General features: G+C 52.3%; 3 protein-coding genes across 6 annotated transcripts; 2 read left to right on the plus strand and 1 right to left on the minus strand.

The window, feature by feature from the left end:
* The first annotated feature begins 3,058 nt into the window (after positions 1–3,058).
* MFSD5 (major facilitator superfamily domain containing 5) lies at positions 3,059–5,357 on the plus strand. Of its 3 annotated transcripts, none has more exons than XM_074578180.1 (2): positions 3,059–3,156; positions 3,703–5,357. In XM_074578180.1, the coding sequence occupies exon 2, from the start codon at positions 3,755–3,757 to the stop codon at positions 5,117–5,119; it is 1,365 nt and encodes a 454-aa protein (XP_074434281.1). In that variant the 5' UTR covers positions 3,059–3,156; positions 3,703–3,754; the 3' UTR covers positions 5,120–5,357. The 3 variants fall into 3 exon arrangements, with proteins under 3 accessions (XP_074434281.1, XP_074434282.1, XP_074434280.1); XM_074578181.1 differs by having other exon boundaries at positions 3,112–3,165; XM_074578179.1 differs by lacking the exon at positions 3,059–3,156 and adding an exon at positions 3,191–3,243 and having other exon boundaries at positions 3,703–5,351.
* Positions 5,358–8,289: 2,932 nt separating this feature from the next.
* AIRIM (AFG2 interacting ribosome maturation factor) lies at positions 8,290–9,935 on the minus strand. 2 transcript variants are annotated; one of them, XM_074578184.1, is made up of 4 exons: positions 9,628–9,935; positions 9,369–9,548; positions 9,172–9,290; positions 8,290–8,781 (listed from the first exon to the last, which is right to left on the minus strand). In XM_074578184.1, the coding sequence occupies exons 1-4, from the start codon at positions 9,933–9,935 to the stop codon at positions 8,714–8,716; spliced, it is 675 nt and encodes a 224-aa protein (XP_074434285.1). In that variant the 3' UTR covers positions 8,290–8,713. The 2 variants fall into 2 exon arrangements, with proteins under 2 accessions (XP_074434285.1, XP_074434284.1); XM_074578183.1 differs by having other exon boundaries at positions 9,118–9,290.
* Positions 9,936–9,956: 21 nt separating this feature from the next.
* Positions 9,957–14,167, plus strand: CDCA8 (cell division cycle associated 8). The gene is made up of 10 exons (XM_074578182.1): positions 9,957–10,199; positions 10,292–10,420; positions 10,698–10,738; positions 11,270–11,345; positions 11,704–11,840; positions 12,144–12,223; positions 12,562–12,660; positions 12,852–12,978; positions 13,488–13,574; positions 13,958–14,167. Exons 1-10 carry the CDS (start codon positions 10,118–10,120, stop codon positions 14,000–14,002), a joined length of 903 nt encoding a protein of 300 aa, XP_074434283.1. The 5' UTR covers positions 9,957–10,117; the 3' UTR covers positions 14,003–14,167.
* The last annotated feature ends 672 nt before the right edge of the window (positions 14,168–14,839 follow it).

Here is a 14,839-nt window from a genome sequence, read left to right on the forward strand (position 1 = left end):
ACAACCAGTAATGCCTACAATAAGATTTTTCACGGCTAGATGGCTTAGTTGTGTCCTAACTTGTCTTCATCTTGTTTTGCTTGCTTTAACTGCTCTATATAATAACAACTCAGGACAAACCTTTAGAACCCTAAGCCCTGCCCCAGATCTTTCACTGACACCATGTACTGGGTCTGGTTGGGATGGAGTTAACTCGTAACAGCTCGCATGTTGCTGTGGTTTAAGATCTGTGACCAAAACAGTCTTGGTAACACACCAGTGTTTCCTGTGTTGCCGAACAGTGCTTGCACAAAGTTAAGGCCTTCTCTGTTTTTCACTACGTCCCCTCCCCCCCGCCTCACCTCCACCAACCAAATAGGCTGGAGGTGGGCAAGTGGTTAGGAGGGGACATAGCTGGAACGGCTGTCCCAAATTGACCAAAGAGATATTCCATGCCATATAACGGCACGCTCAGCAATAAAATTGGAGGGTTTTGGGGGGGGCTGTTCCAAATTACTCATTGCTTGGACACTGGCTGGGCATTGTTCTGCTGGCAGTGAGTGATTCCATTTGTATCACTGTTTTTAATTTCTTTTTTTCCCCATCACTTACTGTCTTTATCTCGACAGATGAGTTTTTCTTGCTTTTGCCCTTCTGATTCTTTCCCCCATCTCACTGTGGGAGAGCGAGCAGGCGACTGGGTGGGAGTTTAGCTGCCAGCTGGGGTCAACCCACCACACTTCCAAACACTTTCCAAACCCTGTTCTACGGCCCCTAAACCCTGCCCCAAACACTCCCAAACCTTGACAGGAAGCTACCACAGGACCAAAACCACCTCCAGCTCAGGTCCCCCAAACACCCCCAAAACCCTGCCCCAAAGTTTTAAACAACCCTGAAACACCCTCAGATGCTGCAAAAGGACCCTGAAAGCCTGACCCAGACACCCCCAAACCCTGCCCTAGGGCTCCCAAATACTTCCTGTCACCAAATGCTGTCCCAGAATTTCCTCTGGCCCCCAAACCCCTCTGTGCTGTGCCTTAGAGCCCCTTGTCATGCCCTAAAGCTACCATCATCCTGCCAACCCCTCCAAGCCCTATCCCAGGGGCCCAAATCACTCCCTGATGCTGCCCCAAAGGTCCCTCTGGTCCCCAAACACCCCGAAAGACTGCCCCAAGGCTCCCAAACACCCCCACACCTGCCCCTTCGGTAGCCCTGTCCAAGTCATGCCAAGAGCAGGAGCTGCTGGTAGGGCTGTGCATTGTCATGGCCACTCACAAATTCTTCTGGACACCACCTTTGCAGGTGCTGAAGCCTGGTCTGGCAGTTGAAGGCATGTCACAGCTGGGAGCTCCACACAGATCTGTGGCTGGCCGTGTAGGATGAACTCTGGTTTGCAGCATGAGCATAGCTAAGTCCTGGGGCTGCACTGCATGTGGGGGAGGCTGGGAGGGTGGAATGCAGCTGGTCCTTAGTGTGGGGAGAGCTGGAGTTGGTTTTGGGAGACTGAAACTGTGTGCAGGCATTAGGAGATGTGCAATAGGGTGGGAATAGAGTGGGAATTCGAGTGATGTGCCTGTTGGAAGCAAAAACAGAAGCAAAGCTGAAAAACACCTGGTGTCCAGAACAGACACAGAAACTGGGTGAAGATCCAGTGGTTTGTGTTGCTGTGACACTGGGTAGGAACAACACTGGGGTGGGGGCCGTGCTGTCCCATTCTTCCACTTTTCACAAGAAATGTTTTGTGCAACAGCTAACAGTACAACCATGAGGAACGATGCCTTGACCACAGTCCCACCCACTCACTTTGCACAATAGGATTATAAATATTGCCCCAATTTCATACCTAATTAAGGGATAAGAATTGAATGCCAAATCATAGGGACGGATCAACGGGTTTGTCCCCCCTAAAAGGGACACCTTTTGGTAAGATTTGCGACTCAGCCACACCAAGTGCTTACCCAGGAAATCAAGCCTGTGATTGCAATTGTATCTTTAAAGCTACATAGCTATTCTGCAGCTTGGCGCATTTATCACCAGTAATCTGTACATGTTGCATAAAAATAAGCCATACTATTCATGCGCCTGACTGCTGCTTTTGAACACGTTCAGACCTACAGCAAACAGGCTGCTCGTGCATCTGGTGTCAGGCCTATGGTCACGGCAATATTTGGTCTCACTAAATGCAACAGTGCCAAGTGGTTAAGTGCTCTGCATTACAAAAACATGTCTACTCTACATCATTAAAAAATATTACCTAGCTGCAAATTTTTACCCTTGTCCTGAATGCTCTGTGAGGCATTTTCTGATTAGTCTTTAGGGTGGGATTTGCTGTCCAGATGAAAATGTGGTGGTGTTAGTGACAAAGGAAAAAATTCTTCATGGAAAGGGTTATCAAGCATTGGAAGAGGCTGCCCAGGGCAGTGGTGGAGACGCCATCCCTTGGCAGTGTCAGGTTGATGGTTGGACTCAATGATCTGAATGGGCTTTTCCAACCTAAATGACTCTATGATTCTATAGACACTGCACAGACACCGCATACCAGTCCCTACAGGTACCACTGACCTGTAGACACCCCACAGATTCCCTGTGAGGGGCCCTGTAGGCACTGCCATCCCACAAGCATCCTATAGACACCCCCAGACAACCTGCAACCTATAGGTACTGCTGCCCTACAGACACCCTGTGAGGGGTCCTATAGGCACCACTGCCCCATAGGCATCCTAAACCTGTACAGGTACTTATAGGCACTGTTGCTACACAGATACCCTATAGACAGCCCATAGACAACCTGTGTGGGGCCTATACCCTATGGACAGCCCATAGACACCCTGTGCGGGGCCTTATAGATACCACTGCCTCATAGACACTCCACAGCCCCCCCCGTGAGGGACCCTATAGTCACCACTGCCCCGCAGACACCCTATAGACACCCCATGCAGGGCCCTATAGGCACCTACGCCCCACAGACACCGCACAGCCCCCGCCCGCACCCGCTGTTTGGGGGCAAGGGTGACAGAAAGCGGAAACGTCCCCTCCGGGGAAGCAGGGCGATCGCAGGCCCGCGTCACATGATGCGGGCCAAGATGGCGGCGGCCACCGCGGCAGCGGCTGGGGCCGGGCGGAAGCGGAAGTGTGGAGGCGCCGGCGCGCACGGCTGCTCGCCCCGCTGAGGGGCAGGTGCGGACGGTGGGGATCGTATGGGGGCGGGGCTGCGGAGTGCATGTGGGGGTCTAGGGGGCGTATGGGACCGGGAGGGGCCTTTGAGTGCGTGTGGGTGTTTGGGGGGCATGCGAGCCCGGGGGGCCCGGGGCTGTGGGGTCTTCGAGGGGGGCCTCGTGGGGCCTAGAGCTGTGGGACGATATGGGGCGGCGGGTTGTGGGGGCTGTGCCGTGGGGATGTATGGGTCAGGCCTGGGGAGTACTGAGGGGCGATGTTTAGGGCTGGGGGTACTGTGTTGGGGGGGTTATGGGGCAAGGCCGAGGGTATACGGCAGGGGGGATGTATAGGGGCTGTAAGGGTTGATCTGAGGGGTCTGAGGCAAGTGAGGGGAACTGCTCGATGGGGAGGGGGCTGCCAAGGGGAGCAGGTTGATGGGGGTGGTCGGTGGGGGCCAACGAAGCCAGAGGAGCCTTTTGGGGTGAGCTGGGGGGAGGCACCATCCCCCAGGAGCCCCCGTCCAAACCACAGGCCTGTCTGACCTGATTCCTGGTCCCCCCCCAACAGGACCTCCGCAGCCCCCGCCAACCCCAGCAATGCTGATGAGCTCCCCTCCGCCATGCTCCTCGCCTCCTACTTCGCCTGCACCCTCCTCCTGGCTGCCTGCCTGGTGCTGGAGCTGGCTGCCTGCCGCTCCCGCCCCTCTGCCGCCCCCCACCATGCCAACCCGGCCTTCCGCCGCTTCCAGCGTGGCTACTACTGTGTCTATCTGCTGGCACTGGCCGCCGACTGGCTGCAGGGACCCTACCTCTACAAACTCTACCAGCACTACCGCTTCCTGGAGGGACAGATCGCTATCCTCTATGTCTGCGGCTTCGCCTCCAGCGTCCTTTTTGGGTTGGTTTCCTCCTCTTTAGTAGATCGATTGGGTCGGAAAAAATCCTGCGTCCTTTTTTCTTTCACCTACTCAATTTGTTGTTTGACCAAACTCTCCCGGGATTATCTGGTGCTGGTGGCGGGGAGAGTTTTAGGGGGGTTGTCCACAGCATTGCTTTTCTCCGCCTTCGAGGCATGGTACGTCCACGAGCATGTGGAGCGGTACGATTTTCCAACTGAGTGGATTGCTGTCACCTTCTCACGGGCGGCTTTTTGGAACAACATCATTGCTGTGGGGGCTGGGGGAGCAGCTGATTTCTTTGCTGAGTGGTTGGGGTTGGGCCCAGTGGCCCCGTTCATGGTCTCCATTCCCCTACTGGTGCTGTCTGGGGTCTTTGCCGTGAAAAATTGGGATGAAAACTACGGAAAGAAGCGGGCTTTCTCCAAAACCTGTGGTGACGGTTTGAAGTGCCTCCTCTCCGACCGGCGCATCCTTCTCCTAGGCACCATCCAGGCTCTGTTTGAAAGTGTCATCTACATCTTCATCTTCCTCTGGACCCCTGTCCTGGACCCCCACGGTGCTCCCTTGGGTATCGTCTTCTCTGGCTTCATGGCCGCCAGTATGTTGGGCTCCTCGCTCTACCACCTGGCTGTCTCCAAGAGGTACCACCTCCAGCCTGTCCACCTCCTCTCCCTCGCCGTCCTCCTGGTATTCTTCTCCCTCTTCATGCTCACCTTCTCCACAAACCCTGGCCAGGAGAGCCCAGCCGAGTCCTTCCTCGCCTTCCTGCTCATCGAACTCTCCTGTGGGCTCTACTTCCCAGCCATGGGTTTCCTCCGACGGAAAGTAGTGCCGGAGAAGGATCGCCTGGGGGTGATGAACTGGTTTCGCCTCCCCCTGAACTTACTGGCCTGTCTGGGTTTGCTGATTCTCCATGACAGCGACCGTCAGACAGGTACCAGGAGCATGTTTGGCATCTGTGCAGCCGTTGCGCTGCTAGCGCTGCTGGCTGTCGGCCGTCTCTTTGCCCTCAGCCGCCATGACGCTGAGCTCCGCCTGCCCGTGCCACCGGGACAGGCCGACGGTGACGCCACACCCGAGCTGTGACGGGTTCCTGTGACAGGTATCGCCCCCCTGAGGGACTGGGAAGGGGATGTGGGGACACCCTGACCAGCTGCTACAGGGTGAGTGCTCCCCCCAGGTGGCTGATGACCCCCAAAACATCCTCGTCCCCAACATCTCCATAGGTGGCAGGGGGGGTTGGAAGCACACAGGAGATGTATTCTCTCTTTTAAAAAAAAAAAAAAAAACCACAACAAAATAAAAGGCGTTTCTGCAGATCCCTAATCCCGCTCTGCGCATGTTTTTGGGGGAACCTGCTCTCGATCTGCCCCCCTGCCTGGCATGGGGGTCTGTGCAAGTGGCACGATGGAACCTTGTTGTTCTGAGCAGCGGTGTGTAGAGCTGCACTTGCACAATTATTCCTGATGCACAAGGGTTTTTGTGCACACCAGTGTTTGTGTTGCACAATCGTCCCAGGTGCACGTGGGAGTTTCTGCGTCCACTGGGGTTTCGGTTGCACCAGCACATGGCTATCCTGCTCTACGCAGAGCTTTGTCCCAGCACCTCATTCCACACTGGTCTGCATGCACCCCCTTGCACGCTGGGTGGCACACACCCCTTTCCGCACTTCCCTGCATGCCAGCACTGCACTGCACTGCACAGGTGTCCTTGCACACCCGCTCCCCGTTGCACAGGCATCCTTGCACACCTGCTCCTTGTTGCACAGGCATTGTTGCACACCATAAAGCTGTTGTGTACTGCTTCCTGCACACCAGCACCCTGTTGCATGCTACCTGTGTGCAAGCTACCAGCTCCATGTTGCACAGGCGTCCCTGCACATCCACGCCTGTTGCACAGGGGTCCTTGCACCCCGGGGCCCTGGCACACCCACACCCATTGCAGGGGGAGGTTCCTGCACGCTGTTATGGATTTACAAATGCTGGGCGCCCTAACAGGGTCCAACCCTGGGATCCCAATAGTTAATGTCAGGTCTGAGGGAAGGTTTCAAGTTCCTCTTTGATTAGACAGCTCTAGCTGGATCCCTCCGGAGAGGGACCCCTAACCCAGATCGCATCAGTTGTACCCATACCACCCATCACCTGATCCCCAAGTCCAAGTCCAATCCCTTAATTCTGGTCGGTGGTCTCTTGATTTCTTACGGGGTTTGAGCTCTTCTGAAGTGATCTCATGGTCTTGGGATTGGACCTGTTTGATCAGGTCCAGAGGAGGCCACAAAAATGGTTGGAGGGCTGGAGCCCCTCTGCTGCGAGGACAGGCTGAGGGAGTTGGGGGTGTTCAGCCTGGAGAAGAGAAGGCTCTGGAGAGACCTTTTTGTGGCCTTTCAGTACTTGAAGGGGGCTTATAAGAAAGATGGGGACAGACTTTTTAGCAGGGCCAACAGCGATAGGACAAAGGGTAAATGGCTTTAAACTAGACGGGGGGAGACTCAGACTAGATTAAAGCAAGAAATGTTTTACACTGAGGGTGGTGAGACACTGTCCCAGGTTGCCCAGAGAAGCTGTGGCTGCCCCATCCCTGGAGGCGTTCAAGGCCAGGTTGGACGGGGGCTCTGAGCAACCTGATCTCGTTGAAGATGTCCCTGCCCAGGGCAGGGGGGCTGGACTCTATGGTCTTTAACGGTCCCTTCCCATCCAAACCATTCGGTGATTCTATGAAATGTTTCCTTCATCCTTCTCTTCTTCGTTCCACTCCCATCTGCCAGATCCAGCAAGTTCTGTGTTTGCAGCATCAGTTTTATCAGAAGGTTTACGCTCAATCAGCTTCTGTGGCCTGAGGCTTCACCTCCTTCAGCTGCTGGTGCTGAGCTGCTCATGCGAACAGGGCTCTTCAGAGAGAAGAACACAGTTCATCAAACTTCTTTGTAACAACCCCAGTCCCTGTTGCATGGGTTTCCTTGCACACCTGCACTCATTGCAAGGGGGGGGGTCTCTGTGCACCGGTCCCTGTTGCGGAGAGGGGTCCCTGATTTTGCACCAATTGCTCCACATTCACACCCAAAGTCCCATGTGGGGAAGTGGAGGCATCTCAGCACCGCACAATTGGTGGCGGGTTTTGTCCCCCACCACAATGGGGGCTGTTTTTTGCCCCCCCTGCCATAAGTGGGGTTCACTTTTCTCCCCCACCAGGGTCAGTTTTTCCCCCCTGCTGGGGCTGTTTTTCAACTCCACCCCCCCAGCAACCACTGCTGTTTCCCTCCTGGCGGGCGTGGCTGGTGCTGGCGTGGGCAGGCACTGAGCTGCGGCCACGGGCAGCTGCCCAGGAGCAGCAGCTGGAGAGCAGAGGGACCAGCTCCACAACTTGCAGATGCACTGGCCACATCTCCGTAATCTTGTCCAGGAGCTCAAGGTGAAACTCGGGGGGGAGGCGGTCCTGGCTGAGCTGGGCTGTCTGCCCAGCCCTGCCTCCAGCTGGCACACGGGTGGGCTGAGGGTGTGTGTGGGACTGGGGTCCCTTGGCTGGGTCCTGTGCTGTGAGCTGGCTATGTCCTGCTGGGTTGTCTCCCCTGGGGGATTTTGTACCCCAACACACACACTGCCCCCAGAAGTCCCTGTCACATGGGTGAATTCACAGGTTGGGTGAGAACCCCCAGGAACAGCCCCCAGTGCCCTGAGGATGGGGCTGACCTTGCAACCCCCAGCCACTCTCTACATCCCAGTGGGGGTCTGCACTCCTAGCCCCTCTCCCCGCACTCCCTGTTAAGTCCCAGTACCATCCTGCACCCCATGGTGGCTCCCAGCCCCTCTCCTTTGTTCTGGCAGGGAGACCCAGCCCTACCAGTGCTGCCCAGCCCCTCTCCATCTACCCGAGCTGCGGTCTGCACCCTGGGCACCTCGACCCCTCTCCCCACTGCTACTGGGCTCTTCTGCCTGCACCCTTGAGCCCCTGCCCCGCCCCATCCTGAGCGGGTCCCTAGCCACCCCCAAGGGGGAATGCCTGCAGCCCCCTGCCCCACACCCTGAGGGGGGTTCCCTGGCCACTGCTGGCCTCTCTCCCTGGGCCCCCCCCACAGTGGACACCTGCAGCCCCTGGCCTCCCCCAGACAGGAGATCCCTCTCCTCACACCTGCACCTGGGTGTAGGTTCCCTGGGGCAGCTATAAAACAACCAGCACCAGTGGTACCCTTCTCATCCGTCATTCTGTGAAGTACAGGACAGTCTATGCACTCTCTCCTGAAACTATTCCTGTGCCAGATCTGCTTTGACATCTTTTATTTATTTGTAAGGATGGTACCTAAACATATTTGTTACATGGTATCAGCCTGTTGTGCCTTATGTTATGCTTGCTTATTTGCAGCAGACCTCAAGTTAGTAAGTCACAACATTTTTTTCAGTATACAAAAATATCCATGGCAGACCAAAGAAAAGATGACTTCTGTAGCTGAAGATGATACCCTTTTATCTTCATGGCTTGTTCAGCTCAGCCTCTTCAGACACCAAGTCCATTTCCACTTGAAAATGAAACAGTCCAAGCATTTTCTACTGAGGCCAAGTACCCAACTCATTCAGCTTCCAAAAAGCACCGGTTAAGCTTCCTCAATCCACCATCCCTGTCGTGGTCATCTCGGAACATACCAGACTCTCGCAGAAGCTGTTCAACATCAGACCCTCCTGTTCGCTGTCAGGAGCCTGGTGAGCAGTACAGCTCCCGGTGGTTGTCCACAAACAGAGAGATCTTAAGAAGTGTATCTGAGTTGGAAGGAAAAAAATAGCCCCATTAGCTTAATGTTTTTATCTGTATTCTGTACCCACAAAAAATTAACTTGTTTCTAAAAACAATAAAGAAAAACGTAAGTAAAGCTAACTTAGCAGACCAAGTGAAATGGAGCACTATGCTCCTTGTTACACTGTGAGGAAGGATGTTGCTTCCAGCTATGCCCAGGGTGTGATGGTGAGTATTTACAACTGAAGTCATTTACAAGATCTCAGAGCAGGTCACAAAGATCAAGTGCAAACTGAACAAGGTCACCCACTGCTACTGAGAAAAACATAGCAAGCAGCACCGGGCCTACGTGAGAGCCAGACCTTCGGCCTCCAGCGCTGAGAGCTCAAGGAAGGGTCTGCTGGAAGTGGAACTACCTTGAACAACGTCTTCCTTGTAGCGCTCCAAAATTCTCTCCCAAGACTGTGGGAGGGCTTCCATGTCTGGCAGGCTGTCACAGCTGATGCGGAGAAGGAGAAGCTTGCTCTCCAGGTACCTTCATGCCCGGTAAGGACGACAAAGAGAAAAAGGCGTCCGCCAGCGCTGCCCGGAGAGACCCGCCGCGGAAGGATACAGGTGCCGGTAGTAACGCTCCACGTCCTGCAGCCCCTCTAGCGCATCCGCCAGGGAGGGGCTGCGCGGCCCGCGCTGCAGGGACGCCGCCAGGCCCAGCTCCGCCGCCCGCTCCTCGTACAGCCGCAGGATGCCAGCCACGCCGGCCCCCACGGCGTCCCGCACGTCCCGCAGCTCCGCCCTGCGCGACAAAGCAGATGGCGCTCAGCTGCAGACCCGCGACCCCAGCCCGGCCCGGCCCGGCCCCGCCGCCGCCTTACCGCCGGCTGCCGAGCTGCTCCAGCAGCGCCTCGGCCGCGCCGCGCTGCTTCCACCACAGCCGCGCCTGCAGCTCGCCGAAGGCCCCCAGCGGTGAGCCGCCCCACGCCAGCCGCTGCCCCGCCCGCATCTGCGCCGCCAGCCCGGCCAGCGAGCCCAACAGCGGCGCGCAGGCGTCCAGCGCCGCCCGCCAGGCTGCGTCCTGCCGCGCCGCCGCTGCCGCCCATTCCCGCAGCGCCGCTGCCAGCGCCTCTGCTGCCGCCATAGCGGCCCGCCGGACCGGGAGCGGGACACAGTCCCGTGACGTCATTGCGCTGCGCCGGGACCCGATTGGCCAGGCGGCGGCAGGCTCTGATTGGCCGGGCGGCGGCGGCGGTTGGGTTTGAACGCGCGGCGGGCGGCGGCGCTCCCGGCTCCGACCCCAACCCCAACCCCGGCCCCAGACACCGCCGCTAGCCCCCCACACCGCCGCCAGCCCCCCACACCGCCGCCATGGCGCCCGCACGGAAGAAGGGTGGCGTGAGCGCGCGCAAGAGGAAGCTGGCGGCCTTCCTGAAGGACTTCGACCGAGAGGGTAGGCCGCGGCCGGCGGGAGCGGGGTGGGGACGGGGAGCGGGCCCCGAGCCCTAGCCCCGAGCCGTTACTGAGCCGTGCGCGTCCCCGCAGTGGAACGGCGGATCGAGCAGATTCGGGCGGACGGGGAGCGCCTCATCAAGGAGGTGGAGCACCTGTACGACATGGAGATCCTGCGGCTGCCGCCGGAGATCCGCGAGATGAACTGGGTCGAGTACTTCGGTACGGGGCGGGCGGTGCCGGGCGGTCAGGGGCGTGTTTTCCCTGGGGTAAGGAACCCAAGGGTAGTACAGGAGCAGCCGGGGGCTCCTCTGTCTGGAATCTCTTGGGCTGTTAGGAAGTGCCGCTCTCTTTGTCTGAGGCCGCTCACTCGCTGCCGAGAAAACTAGTTTGTGCTGGTTTTTTGCACCCTAGTGGTGACGTGTTAAAGTACGTCTACCTGCATTGCATGGGCTGTCTCAGATATGTATTGATTTTTTAAAAATGTTTTCTTTTTTAGCTAAAGGAGGAAGCACAAAGGTGTTGGAAGAAGCAGCAACGGTGGGTTTCTAACATAAACATTAAACTTTCCCGATCGTGTTGTGTACCTCCATAGAAAACGAAGGGTTTCTTGAGTCTGTAGAAGCATTGTAATAGCAGAATAGATAAATACTTTCACAAATGCTGCTTTAAGACTTACTAGTAAGCGATGTCTGTTGTATCTAATATAGGACGTGCCTGCTTATACTGCTCCTTGTTGGTCTTTCCGTACCCGCTTGATTTCACTCCCAGATCCCTGACAGCATACACATTTTTCAGAAAATTAAAGCATTTCTGAATCGGTTGAGCAGCAGGGCAGCAGTGAAGTGTACTTGCAGCTGCCAAATAAGGCACGTTAGTCCTGAACAGCACGCAGACCTCACCTGTTGTTGTCACCTTCAGAACAACATGAAAGGTCCTAGTTTGAGCACAGCAGAAAACACGGAGGTATTCTTGCTGTAAAATAGTAAGGGATTTGCTCTACCACTTGGATTTCTCAGAACTATGTGCTACCAATAATCCTAATGGTGTTGTGACCGTTTTTAATTTTAGGCAGCCTTGGAAATAACAGAAATAAACAAGCTAACAGCAGAAGTTATCCAGACTCCTTTAAAAATCATCAGGAAAGGTCAGTTTGTTTTAAGCATTGTGATGAGTTCAGTGATATGAAAGCATGCCATGATTTACATACTGCAAATAATAATTCGGTTCTTACCTTACACCCTTCAATATATTTAAAGACAGGAAAATAATCCTATGTTTATCTCTACTATCTGCAGTAGCTCATCTTAATTTTATTAAACCTTTCAAAATAATTTAAGATAGTGCTCTGTCCACTCAGTAATCTGTCAGGATTACATTGGAATTTGGACTTCAGAAGCAAATTGTTGTCAAAAATGCTTGTAATTGTTTACTGTTTACCTCAGCTGCTAACTAATAATGTAAAGTTATTTATTTTCAACTTAGATAATGCTTTCTCTTTCTAGTGGAAAAATCTAAACAGGATATTGAAGCTATTGAAGAAGAAGGGGAGCCTCCTTTGCTTCCTCTAGCAACGCAAAAACATGATAGCCAGTGTCTTCCAGAGCCAGAAGCTGAAAACATTAATCCCAGAACTAAAAAGGTAAATAGCTGCTCTTCGTGATGACTTCATTCCCAATGTATAACCTACTTTCTGAAGTGATGTCTCTGATAATATAGCTGTCCAGGATACTTTGAGGGGGACTTCAAAACAGGTATTGCTTCCTGAAAGGCCTAGCGACAGGGGAAGGTCACAGAAGCTTGTATGGTGTTTGTTTCTGGACTCTTCTGCCATAAAAAGGAGCCTATTGAGACAAACATTTTGTATGGAAGTGTTTTTTCATTGTGGACTCAGCTGTCACGTGGATAGTGAAGTAACTGATTTGGTGAGTAATGTGTGTTTCAGGTGAAGGCATCCACTAAAAAAGTGCCAGCGTCCAGGAGCAGAAGAGCTCCTTCAGCGAGAGTGAAGCGCATGAGTAAAAGGTAATAGGGGATATCTTTTTCACTGAATCTCAGAAATGGAGAATAAGTGTATAGTGCTAATATAACTCCTAAATAGAATGGAATATGGCTTAGTAGGCTGATTGATGTGGTTGTGCCATGCTATAGGAAAAAAATCAGTGATCTGACAGTGAATGAAAGATGGACAACTTCCTCTCCCGTGATGACCAGCTATTCCTAGCTTTGGGGTTTACCTTTGATTAGTAAGAAGCTCTGGTTTTCTGTGGTGATAACCTCATTCAAGTCTTTGATAAGATAGTGCTTGTATATTTGTTAAAGGTATTGTTATGAGGATATGTTTACTTATTTCCCTTTAACAGATCAAGTAAAAACAACTTTATCACGCCAGCTACTGGTAGAATTGTTGATCTCTGTGCTCCAGGAGGTTCCTCCATGGTCACACCCAAATTTGATTCCAGGTTTGTATTCTGTTGAACGTCTCTGTTAACCTCTCATACGGGGAGTGCCTTTCCAGTTGCTTTATGTATTTATCCGTCATGGATTTGCAACATAGTCCTTAGTGGCTCTTTGAACCTGAAATGAAAGACTCTTAGTCAAAGTGCTTTGAGGAATTGCAGTGAAATTATTTACTGATAACTTTTTGTTTCAGAATTTTCAAGACACCTGGTTTGCGCATACCTGCAGTAAATGAACGTGTTTACACCATCTCTGCCAATGGCAGCCCCCTTGCTGACAGCAACGATATCTTCATTACAGTCCCTGTTGGAGGAGGGGAGGTAAATCAGAAACTTTAATCTGTAAAATCTCTGCTGAAGGGATAGGTTGTAACTTCTTGGGGCCCTTAGCAGTTTCATGTCATCCACTCTTGTCTCTTTAGTTGTGCCACTGCAGTTTACCAGGGGATTGATCTAGCTTAAAGAGAACCTTGGAAGATTTTTAGTTCAAAGTGGGAGCTGCTCCAAGCAGAATGTGGGATGACAACTTGCTGTCCATTTAAGTAACATTTAAAGTATGCTCTGCTCTGGCAGGGAGATTGTACTAGGTGATCTCCAGGGGTCCCTTCTAACCCCTATCATTCTGTGTGATTCTGTAAAGTAACTTCTGCTGGCAGTAATGTGTTAATGCACTGCAAGGAAGGTATGACCTGAGCTTCTGGTCACGCTGAATGTAGTTCTCTGCCTGTATGTGGTCTCCTAGTATGCTTGGATTTTTTATTTTTCCCCCATGCTTCCGGCTACTACAGCTGGCCAAACAGAAAACCTAAGATTTGGGGTTTTTTTCACAGAGCATTCGTTTAGCAGCAAGTGATTTGACCAAGAAGAATCTTCTTCATCTGAATCCGGAGGCCCAAGGAATTGTGAAGAAGCTATCAGTAAGTCTATGTATTTCTGTGGATCATAACCTGAAGTTGTAAGGCAGTGTTGGCACTCTGTTGTTAGTCACTGGACTGTTGAGCTGTAATAGAAACTTCTTATTTTCCCCTCGTTGTCTTGTATTTTGGCTCATGTCACTGGTCAAGAAGAAGCATGAACTGAGAATGGAAGAAGAGGGAGTAGCTACATCACATCTAGCTTAATACAAACTGCGGATAAACCGTACGCTTCTTGAAAAAGAACTGTTGTCCCAAAGCTTTGTCAATGTTTTGAAAAACTGAATCAACATGAAAGCGTCTTCTACTTCAGGCAGAAGCTGTGAACCGTTGTGGGGTGTAACGTTGTCTCTTAAGAGTACCGATTAATTTCTCTTTCTTTCCAGGTTCGTCTCGCACAAGCTTGCAGCGGTGCAAAAACCTATAGATGAAACTCAACGAATGCTGACATCCCTCTGTAAATACAGAATGTTACATTTAGGATTGCTACCTTTAGTTCTTGTTCTAATTTGTGTCTTCCATTAATTTACAGAATGGAAGTTAAAAGCTAATTTTTCTATCTTTAATGGGATTAGAATAAATTGCCTTTTTTTTAATTCAGGAAACAAAATGCTTTGTTCCCTATTTCCTTTAAGGTTAAGACCAAGATAGAATTATCTTGGGCTTGCAGACCAGCAAGCTGGGCAGAAAGGCCATTCTGGTACCTTGCAGAAGATGTAAGCAGTGGACACAAGTGGCTGGAGTTTCTATCTGTCTTGGCAAAGAAAGCAACAGATCAGACTTGTTGCACTTCCTTCCAGGCATGTCCTTTCTCTGCAAATGTGCTTAAAAGGTGATTACTGTCTCAGTATAGTACCTGAGATACCTAAAGGCAAGTTAGTAGTGCCTGGGACTAAATGGAAAGCTTCTTGTAGTTCATGATGCTGCCGTGAATAGTAGTCCTTTTGTTCTTATAGCAGCCATTGTAGTTGTAACTGGCTTTGAGGTTTTTGTAATAAACTGTCATGGTTTAACCCCAGCCGGCAACTAGCACCATGCAGCTGTTCACTCACTCACCACCTCACCCCCTGACCCCCCAGTAGGGTATGGAGAAGAGGGAGGAAAAAAAGGAAAAATATCCTGATGGGTTCAGATAAAGACAGTTTAATAGAACAGTAACAAAGAGAAAATAATAATAATGGTAAAACAATATAAAAGGTAAGTGATACAACTACTCACCATCCGATGACTGATTGCCCAACTCGTCCAGAGCAGCAATTTGTGGATTC

The sequence above is a fragment of the Larus michahellis genome, chromosome 2, assembly GCF_964199755.1.
Source record: "Larus michahellis chromosome 2, bLarMic1.1, whole genome shotgun sequence".
In the NCBI taxonomy this organism is placed as follows: domain Eukaryota; kingdom Metazoa; phylum Chordata; class Aves; order Charadriiformes; family Laridae; genus Larus; species Larus michahellis.

Coding starts and splice junctions, on each gene's coding strand:
- AIRIM (XM_074578183.1), bottom strand. CDS start 9,935: ATGACGTCACGGGACTGTGTCCCGCTCCCGGTCCGGCGGGCCGCTATG. Junction 9,291..9,368: donor GAGCGTTACTACCGGCACCT/GTATCCTTCCGC, acceptor CCGGGCATGAAG/GTACCTGGAGAGCAAGCTTC. Junction 8,782..9,117: donor CTCAGCGCTGGAGGCCGAAG/GTCTGGCTCTCA, acceptor CTTCCAACTCAG/ATACACTTCTTAAGATCTCT.
- CDCA8 (XM_074578182.1), top strand. CDS start 10,118: ATGGCGCCCGCACGGAAGAAGGGTGGCGTGAGCGCGCGCAAGAGGAAG. Junction 10,200..10,291: donor GAAGGACTTCGACCGAGAGG/GTAGGCCGCGGC, acceptor GCGTCCCCGCAG/TGGAACGGCGGATCGAGCAG. Junction 11,346..11,703: donor TTTAAAAATCATCAGGAAAG/GTCAGTTTGTTT, acceptor TTCTCTTTCTAG/TGGAAAAATCTAAACAGGAT.
- MFSD5 (XM_074578179.1), top strand. CDS start 3,200: ATGTGGGGGTCTAGGGGGCGTATGGGACCGGGAGGGGCCTTTGA. Junction 3,244..3,702: donor GGACCGGGAGGGGCCTTTGA/GTGCGTGTGGGT, acceptor CCCCCCCAACAG/GACCTCCGCAGCCCCCGCCA.